Source organism: Cyanistes caeruleus, chromosome 3 (genome assembly GCF_971803275.1).
Source record: "Cyanistes caeruleus chromosome 3, bCyaCae1.hap1.1, whole genome shotgun sequence".
In the NCBI taxonomy this organism is placed as follows: Eukaryota; Metazoa; Chordata; class Aves; order Passeriformes; family Paridae; genus Cyanistes; species Cyanistes caeruleus.
The window spans coordinates 95,019,265-95,034,689 of NC_141703.1; the positions used below are offsets into that span (position 1 = coordinate 95,019,265).

Sequence of the window (15,425 nt, forward strand, 5' to 3'; positions counted from 1 at the left end):
GGAAGACAAGGAATTACTGAAGAGGGTCCAGCAGAGGGCTATAAGGAAGATGAGGAGACTGGAGCATCTCTCCTCAGAGGAACAGCTGAGGGAGCTGGGCCTGTTTAGCCTGGCAAAGAGACAACTGAGAGGGGATCTCATCAATGCATACAGGATCTTAAGGGCTGGTGTCAAGAGGATGGTGCCAGAATCCTTTCAGTGGTGCCTGGTGACAGGACAAGGGACAATGGGCACGAGCTGAAACACAGGAAGTTCCACCTGAACATGATGAAAAACTTTCTTCCTGTGCAGGTGACGGAGCACTGGAACAGGCTGTCCAGAAAGGTTGTGGAGTCTCCCTCTCTGGAGATATTCAAGAGCTGTCTGGAGGCAATCCTGGGCAACCTGCTCTAGATAAACCTGCTTTAGCAGGGGGGTTGGACTAGATAACCTGCACAAGTCCCTTCCAGCACTAACCATTCTGTGATTTCATGATTTTGTGATTCTGTGATGAAAGCAATTGGCATCAAAAGGAGAGTGACTGCATATCGGGACTTCACTAGCCGGCACAACTTGGGTTAAAACAGGGAAGCACTAAGAGATCCAGCTAAGCCCAGCTCTGGGTGGACTGGAAAGGAGAGCTGGTCTCAGATGCTAATGAAGAGCTCCCACAGCACAGCAGTGGGATGTCACAGCATGTCCCTCCCTTTCTCCAGCAGCACTTTGCCACACAGTCAAAACCTGCCAGGCTGGGAGGAGCTCTGCAGCAGGAGGGCAGCAGTCTGGGGTGACTCTCGTGGAGAAGGAAACTGCTACCCTGCATGGGGGAAAAGGAGGGTGACCCCACGGGAGACACCCCACTGTGGGCACAGAAGTGGCCGTGGTGGCTGGAGTCAAAGCTGGTCCCACAGGAGGTAGCACTGCTGTGCCTGAAACAGTTTACTGACATACTCCTGCTATTTTACCCTTTATTTCAGCCAGTGCTAGGAAATACCAGGGTTTATGGCCAATACAGGAACTGTGAATATTTCATAGGAAAAAATCGCTCTTATGTGTCCCGTGCACTTACCAGGTTTACTTTCTGCATGTGTAAGTTTTTTTAGCTTGTGGTGCTCTGAAAAAGGCTCCAGTTTGGCAGTCCTGAAGACCAAAAATTTCATATCCTCAGATGAGCAGCTGCTCAGATATCAAGAGCCAATGGTAAAATTATTATGTAGTACTTGTCCCTGGATAACCCCTGGAGATAGCCTGCTCATCTATGGGAGCAGAAACAGTCAGCAGATGCACAGGGAACAGGGAAAGAGAGCCAGAAAACTGAGGGTCATGGGAGATGACAAACACAGTGAGGAACACTCAGAGGGCTGAGAAGTATCTGGGAAGGAAGAGTCTCACAGATGTAAGGCACTGCAAAAGAATAGAGTGGTACAAGTTGTGGGCCCAAAGTCATCACTGTGGGAGATTGTGTCCCAGAGTCCCTTCTTTCTAGGGCCAGCAGATAGATTTCTGGCCATTACCTCTGGGATTTTTGGTTTTCATTCCTATCTTCTAGGCTTGAAAATTCTCTCAAGGCTTGAATTCCTCTCCTACAGACTTTGGAGATGTGTGTTTACGACATTTCATTTTTTTTCTTTACCTGAAAATCCTTATCTCCCACCCCTAAACCAAAAATACCAAGGCTGTCCTGTCAGATTTTAGCATTTCAAATAGCCTTGTGTCCTGCTTTCATTCTTACACACAGCACTTAGTTCCAGTCTAATTCTAAAACAGCTATAGGTGCCAGCTGAGTATTTCCTTAACACCACAGCAGTGATCTCATCTGGAAACCAGGAGCTGGAATCGCTGAAATGCTTTCAGTCATGACATGAAATCAGGGCTGTGTTTAGTGAACAAAGTACTTGGAGCAGAGCGTTTTTCAGATCAGCCTGGCTGTCTGTGGTGTTTACAGCATAATGCCTGCGGGACAAGAGGCACTTGCCTTGTGAATAGATCTTTAGCTGCAAGTAGGAAACTTTGGTACTGAATTAAACTTGTCTCTGCTTTTCTTTGTTTTGCATGCATTTCAGCTTTGCTGGTTTCCATCTTTTGTAAAAGCTGTATGATCACAGCTTGTACACTGATTAGAAAATGCCTACAATTGTTATTTCCTCCTCTTATCTGGGTGCATCATTCTCACTGATATCACAATTCATTCCCGCAGCTGGATATATGGATAAATAAACATTTCCCATCAAATACTATAAATTCCACATCACTCTTTTCTAATCTAGCATATGGAAGAAAAAAATCGGTGATGTTTAATCTTTGGTCTGAACCTTTGTTGAAATGGAAGCATTGCAGCAGAGTGAGTTTGTGGCTTTATAAGTAGTGTCATTTCTGGAAAATAAATCCATATTTCTGCTCACAGTCCTCTGTGGCATCCCCCAGGGCTTGACAAACACAGGAAATTGCAGGGCATACTGCTGTGGCAGGAGAATGTGCAGGGAAGGGAAGCTGCTGGCTGCAGGATGGGCTCTGGCTCTGCTGCTGCTCATGTCCCATGTAGGTTACCCTGCCTAAACCCCTGTCTGTCCTTTGAAGGGAAAGGGGATAAAAGGAAAAATAACCTAGTGCTTCCAGAAGCAATTGAGAAACCTTCTGAGTAACCAGGTGGTATGCAGGGTTTCTCCATAGCGCTTTCAAATTTTGCCTTAGACCCCACAGAAGTGGAGATCAGAAGTCAAACTGGTAAATGTTACAAAACATCTCTCCCAAAAACATCGGAAGATATTTAAGTCAACCATCTGAGGCTATTTCTGGCCTGCCTTTCATGCTTCTGATGGTGTGAGATAATTTTCAGGCTAAAAAGGCAGATCTTAATAGCCACAAAAATGCACACCTTTTCTTGAGTGCCCACTTGGAAACCTCCTTTTTCAGTGGAATCCCATGTTCCCTTGTGACCCCCAGGAGTAAGGTGCAGCCTGAACAGTGGGATGAATAACCCAGGCACACAAAGCATTACAGCTGCATGGGGAATCTGTTGGCAACCATGAACAGCCTAAGCTGGTTTGGCAAAGTGTGTATGTAAAACACTTTTGCAATACCATGCAGCTTTCTAATTGCTGGAAAAACCTTAATCATGCAGTGCTTTCTATGGTTATTGCAAGAAAAACTATGCTTGGAATTCTCACATTAAAAAAAACGCATCTCACATTCATAGGTAGCTGTAAATTATTCTTGTTCTTTTTCCAATCAGCTGCAGCAGTGCTGGCTGGTACTTAACATTTATAAACTACCTCAACAATTGAGTTTATTGCCATAACTATGCCTAATTACCTTTTTCTCCAGTTCTCCTGAGACCATAGGCCCCTGAGCAGGGTTGCCAGGATGGGGGTCCTGGGCCAGTCTGACTGAGCTAGTTGAAGCCTGTGGCTGTCCTGGAACCCTGACAGCAGCCTCCTGTCCTGGTGTGCCCCACACTCTCCTGAGAGCTGTGCTTCAAGGGACACTTTGTGTGGAAAGCCTGGATCTGGGCTGGAATGTGTACTTTGTCTCTTTGTGCTCTTCAGAGCAGCAGCCCTGCTGGTTGGCAGAGGGGGACCTTCCCTCTCTCCGAAATTTGCTTTGCTACAGTTTGAAATTTACTGTTGCCCTGGCTGCTGTGGCTCCATGGCTGCTTGCTGGGGCTGGTGGAAGGGTCCTGAGTGGTGAAACTTCAGGGTGGAGACATGAGTCAGTGATCCTGCAGGAACCCTGGGAGTGCACACAGCAGGTAACAGCAGAGATTTGACCTGCAGTGGGCAAGGATGTACATGTGCTGAAAAGCTAACCCTGTCATCTGTGGGGAGGACTGTGGCCAGGTGAAGAAAATGACGTGCCCAGTGAGCCTCCCAATTGCCCTTCATCTGCAGGACAGATCACCACCTCTGACACCAGGAAGAAAAGAAGGACAGTGGTAGTGGGTGATTCCCTTCTGAGGGAACAGAGGCCCCTGTATGTTGTCTGAACCATCCCACAGGGACGTCTGCTGCCTCCCTGGGGCCTGGGTATGGGATATCACTGAGAGACTTCCTGGGCTGATTCAGCTCTCTGGGTATTACCCACTGCTGATACTCCAGGCTGGCAGTGCTGAGATTGAAAAGAGGCAATTAAAAGGGACTTTGGGGCACTGGGTGTTTGATAGGGCAGGAGCACAGGTGCTGTTCTGCTCAGTGCCTTTGGTGGCAGGGACAAAGGATGAAAAGAACAAGAGAACCGTGAGTGGCTCAAGGGCTGGTGACATGGGCAGAATTTTGGGTTCATTGTGCACCTTTCATGGCACCTGGCCTGGTGGAACCAGATTGTCTCCGTCTCTCTGGTAAGGGCAGAAGGATTTTAGCTCATGAACTGGTGGAACTCATGGAGAGGGCTTTAAACTAGGTTTGAAGGGGGAAGGGGATGCAGCTGGGCTGCCTGGGAGCAGGCCCAAGGGTGGGAAGCCTGAGTTAGGGGTGAAATCAACAGCCCAGCTGAGGTGCATGTGCACCAATGCATGCAGCACGGGAAACAAACAAGAGGAGCTGCAGGCCATGGTGCAACAGCAGAGCTGTGATGTAGTCACCATCATGGACATGGGACAACTCACACAGCTGGAGCACAGCACTGGATGGGTACAAGAAGCTCTTCAGAAGAGACAGGAGAGTGGGAAGAAGTGGAGGGGTGCCCCTTTATATTAGGGAGGCTCTCAGTACCATGGAAATTGAGATTAATGATGATAAAGTTGGTGCCTATGGGTAAGAATCAGGGGGAAGGCCAACAAGGCTGACACCCTACTGGGAGTCTGTTATCAACCACCTAACCAGGATGAAGAGATGATGGACAGCTTATTCTACAGGCAGCTGAAGAATGTTTCAGATCACAGCCCTTGTTCTTGTGGAAGACTTCAACCTGCCTGATTTCTGCTGGGAACTCGACACAGCAGAGAAGAGGCAGTCCAGGAAATTCTTAGGGTGTGTGGAGGACAACTTCTTGTCACAGCTGGAGAGTGAGCCCACCAGGGGAGAGGCTATGTTAGACCTGCTGTTTGCAAACAGAGATGGGCTGGTGGGAGATGTGGTGCTTGGAGGCCATCTGGGGCACAGTGACCATGAAATTATAGAGTATTCAATATTTGGTGAAATGAGGAGGGGCATCAACAAAACTTCCTCACTGGACTTCCAGAGGCAAGACTTCGGCCTATATAGGAAACTCATTCAGAGGGAAGCAGTTCTTATAAACAAAGGAGTCCAGGAAAGTTGGATGTGCTTCAAAGCAGAGCTCTTGAGGGCACAGGAACAGACTGTCCCTCTGTACTGAAAGATAAGTTGATGATGCAAATGTCCAGCCTGGATGGGCAACCAGGTTTTAAAGGAACTTAGGAATAAAAAGAGGATGTATCATCTTTGGAAGGAGGGTCAGGTCTCTCAGGAAGTTCTAAGGGGTTCCTAGGGCTTGCAGGAAAAAAATTAGAGAAGCCAAAGCTCAGTTTGAACTTAATTTGGCAATTTTTGTAAAGGATAATAAAAAATGTTTTTACAAATATATTAATGGCAAAAGGAAGGGTAAGACCAACCTTTGTTCCTTATTGGGTGAGGGAGGGAACTTAGAAACTGCAGATGAGGAGAATGCAGAGGTGCTTAATACCTTCTGTGCCTCAGTCTTTAGTGGGAAGACAGCTTGTCCTCAGGACAGCTGTCCTCTTGGGCTGGTAAATGGTGTCAGGGAGCAGAATGGTCCCCTGATATCCAGGAGGAGGCAGTCAGAACTGCTGAGCTGCTTGGATATTGATAAATCTATGGGTCCAGATGGGATCCATCCCAGGGGGATGGGGGAGCTGCCAGATGTGCTTGTAAAGCTGCTCTCCATCATTTACCAGCAGTCCTGGCTCACTGGTGAGCTGGACAGTGTGATGCCCATCACAAAAAGGGTGGGAAGGAGGATCCTGGTAATTACAGAGCAGTGAGCCTGACCCCAGTACCTGATTAGGTAATGAAGCAGTTTGTGCTGAGTGCTACAGCACTTAGAGGATGGCCAGGGTACCAGACCCAGCCAGCATGGGTTTAGGAGGGACAGGTCATGTTTGACCAACCTGATCTCCTTTTATCACCAGGTGACTCACCTGGTGGATGCAGGAAAGGCTGTGGATGTTGTGTACCTGGACTTCAGCAAGGCCTTTGACACTGTCTCCCACAGCACACTCCTGGAACAGCTGGCAGCCCTTGGCTTGGGCAGGAGCTCTCTGTGCTGGGTTAGGAACTGGCTGGATGGCCCAGCCCAGAGAATGAGAGGTGGTGAATGTGCTGCATCCAGCTGGGGGCCATTGACCAGTGGTGTCCCTCAGGGGTCTGTGCTGGGGTCTGTTCTGTTCAATGTTTTTATTGGTGACATGGATGAGGGAATTGAGTCCTTCATTGGTAAATTTGTGGATGACACTAAGCTGGGAGCATGTGTTGATCTGCTGGAAGGGAGGAGGGATCTGCAGAGAGACCTGGAACAGTTGGATGGATGGGCAGAATGCAATGGGATGAAGTTTAAAAAGTCCAAGTGCTGAGTCCTGTGTTTTGGCCACAATAACCCCCTGCAGCATTACAGGCTGGGGATGGTGTGGCTGGGCAGTGCCCAGGCAGAAAGGGACCTGGGGGTGCTGGTGACAGCAGCTGGACATGAGCCAGCAGTGTGCCCTGGTGGCCAAGAAGGCCAATGGCCCCTGGCCTGGATCAGGAATGGCGTGGCCAGCAGGAGCAGGGAGGTCATTCTCCCCCTGTGCTCAGCACTGGTGAGGGCACACCTGGAGTGCTGTGTCCAGTTCTGGGCCCTCAGTTTGGGAAGGAATTGAGACACTTGAGTGGGTCCAGAGGAGGCAACGAGGCTGGTGAGGGGCTTGGAACACAAACCCTGTGAGGAACAACTGAGGGAGCTGGGGTTGTTTAGCCTGGAGAAAAGGAGACTCAGAGGTGGCTTTATCACTCTCTACAACTCCCTGAGAGGTGGCTGTGGTCAGGTGGGGTCAGTCTCTTTCTCCAGGCAACAACTGACAGAATGAGAGGACACAGTCTCAATCTGCATCAAGGGAAATTTAGGCTGGATATTAGGAAAAAGTTTTTTACAGAAGGGGTGATAAAGTAATGGAATGGGGAGGTGGTGGAGTCACCATCCCTGGATGTCACTAAAGGACATTAAATGATTCACATGAACGCCTCTCAGTGTTAGAACAGGAAAGAAGAAACTTTCTTCTCTGACTCCAGTATTTATAGATTCCCAACAATGACCAGGGATTGGATAATTAAGTTACCACCTTCCCAAGCACACTGGTCATGAGAAACATTCATCAAAAGACATTTCTTAGAAGGAATGTGATAAGCAACTTATGTTTACAGGACTTTCATGGGAAAGTAACTAAAACTATGAAAACATTATCAGGCTTTAGTTTTCAGGGTGACACCTGAATGTGTTTAAAAAAAGACTGGATGTGGCACTCGGTGCCATGGTTTAGTTGAGCTGTTAGGGCTGGGTTGGACTCAATGATCTTGGAGGTCTCTTCCAACCCAGTGATTCTGTGATGCCAGCTGCCTGTGTGTCCTTTGCAGGCATCAGAACCACTGGCTTTGCTTGGCAGGGTTAGGGAAAGGATTTGGACAGAGTTAAAGATGTGAAACAGGTCACCAACTAAAGGAACACGTGTGGCACTTGGTGGGACTGGCTTTGGGACCTGGCCTCATGGCCCCCATCTGTGGGACAACTCTGCTCACAACTCTGGCAGACCATAGAATCACAGAATTGTTTAAGTAGGAAAATACCTCTCAGATTATTGAGTCCAACTGTTATCACAGCACTGCCAAGTTCCCCGCCGAACTATGTCCCAGGAGACAAATCTCCATATCTTTTAAACACCTCCAGGAATGATGATCCCACCACTTCCCTGGGCAGTGGCTTGATAATTTTTTCAGTGAAGAAATTCCTTCTGACTTCAAATCTAAGATGGTGAACTCTAGGGAGGGTTGTGGGCATCAAGGAATGTTTGCTGCTGAGAATGTGGCTGTGGCTCTGCCAGCACCTTTGGTCCTGAAATTACTGGGGGTGAAAAAGTGGGTCTTGAATTTGCACATCCTGCAACATCAGTACAATGTTGCAGATATAGACTTATAAGGCTCTGCAAAAATAAACCTTAAATTTATCAAGTACTGTCATAACATGCTGATGCCATCTTTATCTAATAAATAGCACCTGCTGTACCAAAACTGTCTGGCTCTCAAGGTGTGCAGAAGAACTGGCAGGAGATGTTTTGTCCCAGGCTGCACAGGGGAATGCCAAAGTGCCATATGGAAAGGCAGCAGCATGGCATATCGTTCTGTCCTTTCACCTCCCATTACAACCCTTCCTTCCACCTCCCAGATCCATCTCCTGACTCCAACCATGACTTTCCTACTGAGGAGTCTCTGTTTAGCCTCACCATATCCTCAGTTTCATACTAAGCCCCCAAATTGTGCAATATCCCCCAGTTTATTTGCAGACAAAACTTCTCAGTCACATCAAAACTGTGGGTGTTGGCAGGTGACTTCTAGACTCACCCAAAGGAACTCCTGGGCCTGAAAAAAGAGAACTCATGAACTAGGAAGCTTAATCCATTAATAGCAAGCTCTGTCACAATGTTTTCAAATTTACTAAAACTTTAAAGGATAAGTTGTATAATTCCTTTCTGAAAACAGCTGTGCTGAGATGCAGAATTCCAAAGGTCTGCCACAACAGCTGACTGGCAGAACAGAAGTGTGTTTTTCTAGGGAAATCCTACAAATAATCCCTAACACCTTTGGATGAACTCAATCTGAAGTTTACACTCTCTAAAGCTAATAGTATGTGATTGTATTCCTTTTAACAAAAAAGTAATTTTTCTGGTTCTATTTTGTTTATACCGGAAACATCAGCTGCTGTATCAGTCTTTTCTTCTTTTTGCTTGTTTTGAAAGGCAAAAAATAGTTTAAAAGAAAGTTTCTTGATAGCTTGCCCAGATTTAGTGCAGAAAAATTCTCCAGTGTTTGAAGATCTAGGTAACCCAGGTGTGAATTTACAGATTAAGAATGACTTTTGAAGTTTTGTATCCTGTGTACTACAAATGACGTCAACATAATTCTTCATTTCACTCCTACTGCAGCTGTACTCTCCTAAGGGAAGATTATTCAGAGGTTTCATTTACCTTTCTAATCCTTTGTTTTGCCTTGATGTGCAGTACAGGGTAAATTGTTCCTTTTGAACTGCTTTGTACCTGTGGTGAATAATAATGAATAATGAATAAAGTCTTTCCAGTGAGCAGTGTTCAGTGAGATCAGACATGGTGAGGAGAAGCCACTCCCCTCTCCTCTCCTCTTCCTTTCAGTCAAAGAAAGGAAAAGTCCAATATGTCTGAAAAGACAGCAATGCCTTCAGGCCAGCATGTTTCAAAACTCAGAAATTAAGGTTGGAAAAGCAAAAAGAAGTATTCTAAAGGTTAAAGCAAAATTTAGAGGGCTGTCTAAAGCTTTGCCTTTATTGAGGCAAAGAGTGGTGCAGGGAGTACTGGCAGGCGTGTGCAGGCAGGTCAGCCTCTTTGAGCTAAAGGTGTCCCCAAATGAAGAAAGAACAAGCTCTTGGCTGAGAGAGCAGGGGCTGGGTCCCACCTATGGGGCTGAGCTCCCCAAACCTCACCAGTGAGAGCCCCACTGTGCTGTGGGCTGCTGCAGAGTGAGCACTGCTTTCCCCACCCGCAAATAAAACATACAGACCTCAACCCAGCGCAACTTTAAGGGTGATGGAGGAGGCAGAGAAAGGCTCTCCCAGCCCTTGGACCCTCAGCTACAAGAGTCCCTCCCCACACAGCAGAAATCCCAAGTGTGAGTCCTTTATGTTTAGTTCATAAACATGTCCCTCATGCCCCCTTTGGCTGCCCCATGACTGGCAGTGCTGTTTCCCTGAACATCCCATCTCCACACGTTCTCCTCCTCAGCTGCCACGTGCAGACAACTGCACCACCTGCGGGGACACGTCCAGAAATGGGCTTGCTTGGGTAACCAGCATCACATTTATCAGCTCTTGCACTGCCCCAGAGCTTCCCTAGGAACTAGGTAAGCAGGGTATTGTCCATGGAAAGCTTTTAAAGCCAACCTCTCCCACTCAGCAGCCCTTACAGTGGGACAGCTCACCTCTGGAAGAGGAGGGGACAGGCAGGGCTTGCAGGACCCTCTTCAGCATCCTGTTTAAATCGAGCCAGACTCGTGCTATGCATGAACAGCCGTATTTTCTTTTCTTCTCCTTTGTGGCTATAGAGGTTACCTCTCCTCATGCAGCTGGGATAGTCATAGGGGAGCTCCAGGACCTGTGCATGTGGAAAAGTTTCTGTTGTTAAAAAAAAAATTAAAAAAATAAAAATGTTGTGCTTTCAGTGGAGTTTAGCCTCCAGAAATAGGAGAGGGCTCATGCTACGTGACTAGACAGCCTTATGTGAACCAGCTGCAAGTACTCCACGGCCCAGAAGCCGCAGCTTAAAACTTCTTAGGCAGAGCTGACCATAGGAAATACCCATGGAAAAGAAAAATATACCAGAGCTTCCATGTTCCATTCATAGCCAGATGGCTCCAGTGCAGTGTGGCAATTGAACTTTTTAAGTCAGCAACAATAACAACAGAAAGTACAGACTGCCAATCCTTCTAAAGTGGTTATTCTTGATTGCTGCCTGTGCAGACTCAGTATGCCTTTGGGGCATGAGGCACCACAACTCAATTTATAATACCTTAAAGAAAAATTGCAATTTATTGTTAGAACTGTCATTTTAATGAAGAAGCCACTGTCTCGAAGGCAGCTATCCTAAATGTTGGGATGATAACCAGAACTACTAGGATTATGAATGGCACTGCTTTTAAATGACTGAGTAATCCTGACCAACTAATAATCTTGTCACACAGTGCATTTGATGTACTTGATAATAAATATCTAATTGTGGGTGCATAATTCACCCATCAAATAATGAGAATTACTTGATGTTTGCAAATCATAACAAGACATCTGGATTGAAATAAAAATGACAATTTACTAGTGAATATTTACCCGTTTGATGGGTACGCAATTAATTTTTCCTTCAGTCAGGTATTGTATTGTATTATAACATAGCAAGTTCTCTCTTTTGCTGTCACAACTTTTACAGCAAGACACAGTGTGCTATGGCTTCTCCTTCTCCTCCGCTGCTGACTGCCAGCTCTGCATTTCAGGTCAGCTGCTCTGCAGCTGGGTCTCTGCTTCTGCTTCTGCAAAGCTGTGAAACTGGGGAGACTGGCTGGGAAGATAAGTACCCAAATTTATTTTTAAATTAACTGTGAGTACCCAGTTCAGTGATACCCATTTGATCTATCCAATTTAAAATTACAACCCACAGAATTCTCCCACTGTTCTAATAATCCTCCTCTGTCTGCTTCTCCTACAGGTATTGCCTAGCAGGAAACCATGGGCAATTTCAAAGGGCATGCCCTCCCTGGAAGCTTTTTCCTTCTTTTTGGCTTATGGTGGTCAGTGAAGTACCCACTGAAGTACACCTGTCGAAAAAACAAGAATGCTTGCTACCTTGGCTCCAGGGCAGGATTCCAGCGCCTGGAGTTTGTTGAGGGCATCATCAAAGCTGTCTTTGCCCTCATTGGTAAGTGAGGTGGACTAAGGGCAGGCTGGACTTCTAACACTTCTTGTTTTGAATTTTGTTTTCTGATCAAATGGATCTCCTTGTGTTCTGCTCTTTTTCCCTTTAACCACTGAGAAGTGGTGAGAATCCTGCTGTTAATTACACAGCTGTGGCCATAACATGGTTTCCATCCATAGCGCTCTTCTGGAGCTTCTGTGAGGTCTCCTGACCACTCTTGACCACTTGACCACTGCTGAGCACATCTCAGTGCTCATGTACTGTTCACTGTTCAGGGAGAGAGGTAAGATATTTAGGCAAGGGGCTCTCATGTGCATGCTGGGAGCACCAGACTGTGAAGATTTTGCTTTTCTATTTTGAATTCAACCACCTCGGATGTTGGAAGCCTCCACTGATTTATTGATAAAATATGCAAATGATGCAGATGATTCTTTGATTAATCTGTCAAAAGTGAAAATATTCACACAAAAATATTGAACTCCAGATCTTATTGCTGCAGGACTGTTGTGATGGGGTGTGGGGGAGCTGTTTGTCCTTCTGCTGTGTCCAGGCCTGGGAACAAACCCAGTGGGACAGTTTGAGAGCTGTGTAGCTGACTGGAGGTGTTTAGGTCTTGTTTACATTCTGGCAGACTGTATGGCAGTGATTTAGCTTTAGAGTGTAGTTAAACTAAACAGCAGGGGATCTGAGGAGCTCAGCACCTGTGGCTCAAGTTCAAAAAATATCTAAATTTTAAGCATTTTTGCACTTCTACATTCTATTTGTCTGCTCTTCTTTAGATGCCCAGAGTTGCTTCATTTCTAATCAAGGTACAGGCTGTGACAGAGTCTTCCTCTTGCTTTTCCTTCCTCTCTGTTAAGATACAGCAGCCCTGAAGGGATGTTGTGTCAACAATTTTATCATTAAAAATGATAAAAATCTAAATAATAGCATTCATTTTGAGGTGTGACTGTGGACATCTTTCCTACAAATCTCCCAGTCTGTGTCTAGAGGTAGTTTGTCAGCTAAAACATTAATCTACTTTTTTTATTTTCACTTTGAAACCACAAACTATTATTTTAACATGTGGAAATTCCAATTCCAATCAAAAGTATGGAAAAAACACTTGGCTAAGGCAGACAGTAAAGGCATCAGGAGTAAAACCTGCTGTTTTCATGTTAGGAAAACTGAAAATAAAGGTGGAACAACACTGCATTTGTTCTACTATACAGCAGGATGCTGGCCTATGCTTTATAAATAATATAATCAGCTTTAATGTTTTAAAAGCAGAACAACTTTTAAACCCTCCCCAAACATCATTGATCATATAAAGCTTTTAAAAGCATTTTTTCCTTGCTGGAGTACCTCAGTTAGCAAGACACTGAGGGGCCAAGGTAAGGGAGAGAGTGGAGCAGTGATTCAAATACTAACCCCATATACATTCCCCCAGGACTTTTAATAACCCTGCACGGTGGAGGGGTTTCCTTTTATGGCTTTAGAGGAAAAATCCCCTCCAAATTATGAGTCTGAACTCCGTTGTCCTGCATGCAGCAGGGCACTGAAATGGTAAATCTATCTTTTGAAGACTTTAGAGTGTGTTATGCTCAGGTTTGAACCATTGGAAAAGGCAGCTGAAAAATTTAGTCAGAGGACTACTACAATAGCAATTGTTTAAAAGAAGAAAAAGCAGCACAGAATAACTGTTTTCATTTTCACTGCTGGAAACTGCAAGATGTAAATAGTTCCACCAGGAGTAGAGCTGAAGCCTGATTTCCTCTGGTTCTCCACTCTCCAGGTTATGTGATGCTAAAACCTCAAACTCACTGGCATTATTCTGCACAGGGATATATTGCTGCCTCTATGGTTTGTGTAAAGATTTGTCATCAGTTTGTACCTTAAGTACCAGAACAAATGGTTTTTCTTCTTGTTCCATGTGCAGGGATGGTGGCTGAGCAGTTTGTTCCTGATGGACCTCATCTGAAGCTGTACAACTACGAGAAGAAGCACTGGGATCACCTGATGAACTGGCAGCATGCCACCATGTACCTCTTCTATGGCATTTCAGGGCTGGTGGACATCGTGGCACACGGGACCAACGCCCTGCCAGCAGCCACGGACAGGATGATGCTTTCCTTAGCAGTCTTTATTGAAGGTCAGTTTACCTCTCCCTGAAGGGATGTGCATGAATCCTGTGCGTGGGTATTGATCACTGGGAATCTCAAATCAGCCTTACAGAATGATTTCTGGGTGCTGGGCGTTCCACCACCTGAAACTCTTCAAGGATATCACAAGAAGATCAGTCTTGGCTCTCCTTACACTGCCCAGGTCCTCATCCAGCATTGTAGAGGTGTATCTTAGCTTTCCCACCTGGCTTAAACAGCAACTGAAATGTTATGAAAATAGCATCAAGAGCCTGTTTTGGGTAAGTGCTCAGTAGCTCAGGCATGTGTTTGATGTAGGTACTGACATGGTACACAACTAGTTAGCTAAAGCCAGCGTGAGTGAAGGTGACACTGGCATAAAGAGAAATGCCAGAAACGTTTCACTGCTGTCTAAAATTAGATGCAGGGAAATTGCAAGGGAAGAAATGATCTAAAAATGATCATTATTTATTCCAGGTTTTCTTTTCTGCTACCATCTTCATGGGAGAGCCATGCTGGATGTTCATGTTCATCAGTTACTGCTATTTGCTGTCTTTGGAGCTGCTGCCTGCATATTTTTGGAAGTTTTTTTCCGTGGCAGTATTGTGCTAGAGATGCTCCGTACTAGCCTCTGCATATTACAAGGCAGCTGGTTCTGGCAGGTAGGTCACTTTTCTGCCTTTGTAATTTCTTCCTCACCAAAGTTAGTCATTTAACCCTTTGCAGATTTTTCACAGGTTATATATATATATAAATTTTAAACACAGACCTCAAAAGACATACAGAAAATAAGTTCCTTTAAAGAGACACAGAAAATATATTCCTTTTAAAAGATAGATGTATTTCTCATATCCATTTTACAGAAGAAGCAGCAGCTGTTTTACTTCAAGTGCCTTTTATTTGAATCAGTAAAGAAGCTAAAGAGTTTTTCTTGAGCTCTTCATGTTACAGAGCTCTCTGATCCCTGTAACATCTTGTTCCAAATTTGCCAGCCAAATGGCAGTGATTTTAGAGCATGGAAATATATGTTGTTCTTTACAAAGAGAGTCTGCTCTGTCAGCTGCTGGAGCAGTGAGTAATGCCCAGTGTAGTAGTGGACAGGTGAGGCAAAGGGCTCATTGAAATGGCCAGATTCAAAAGGTACTTAAGTTACAGAGTCTCATTAGGAGACTGGGTGATGTAAAGCCTCCTGCTTTTCCAGTGCTCTGGGAGCTGAGCAGAAAAAAGAACAGCCAAAACTTTGATATTTCAGGGATGTGGCTTCTGAGAGGACTCTTCAAAATGTAGCTTCCATGCCCTCACTTACTTGTGAGTCTATCCAATAACAGATATTTGACGGCCACTCTTTCTCTGCTGTCAGAACAAGAGAGAGAGATTTAAGGAGTTGCTGGGATTCTGTAACAGAAGTAGGAGCACTGATGCTGATGTGTGTTTCATCTTATAGTGGAGAATTGAGGTCACTCCAATGATTTTTCTTTCCGGCATGTCTAGACTGGCTTCCCCTTTTTCTATGTTGGCCAGACACGATGAATAGAAATGTTTGCTGTTTCTTAGGAGAATTGGACACCCAGCACCAATTCAAATATTTAAATGCTTGCTCTGGCATGAAGACAGACCTCAGAACTGTCTGTATTTTTCTATAAGTGAACTCAAGAATGTGGTGCTGAAGCACTTGCTGG

The 15,425-nt window shown here is 45.4% G+C and overlaps 2 protein-coding genes across 9 annotated transcripts in view; one reads left to right on the forward strand and one right to left on the reverse strand.

Annotated features, from left to right (window-relative positions):
• The window catches only part of TMEM45A (transmembrane protein 45A), a 30,681-nt gene that overhangs the window by 9,424 nt on the left and 5,832 nt on the right, over positions 1-15,425 (forward strand). For 4 of the 8 annotated variants that reach the window (XM_086883049.1, XM_086883050.1, XM_086883048.1 and 1 more), the window contains exons 2-5: positions 11,208-11,311; positions 11,420-11,629; positions 13,545-13,757; positions 14,224-14,408. In XM_086883049.1, coding sequence (XP_086739175.1) covers positions 11,440-11,629; positions 13,545-13,757; positions 14,224-14,408 — 588 coding nt within the window. In that variant the 5' untranslated portion in view covers positions 11,208-11,311; positions 11,420-11,439. The remainder of the gene's footprint in view (positions 1-11,207; positions 11,312-11,419; positions 11,630-13,544; positions 13,758-14,223; positions 14,409-15,425) is intronic. The other 4 variants (XM_023942282.2, XM_086883047.1, XM_086883052.1 and 1 more) reach the window with 1 other exon arrangement.
• Positions 9,078-15,425, reverse strand: part of LOC147654371 (uncharacterized) — a 34,877-nt gene continuing 28,529 nt past the window's right edge. Inside the window, exons 2-3 of the mRNA XM_086883054.1 lie at positions 10,146-10,318; positions 9,078-9,232 (exon numbers count right to left, since the gene is read on the reverse strand). Of these exons, the coding sequence (XP_086739180.1) occupies positions 9,160-9,232; positions 10,146-10,318 (246 nt within the window). The 3' untranslated portion in view covers positions 9,078-9,159. The remainder of the gene's footprint in view (positions 9,233-10,145; positions 10,319-15,425) is intronic.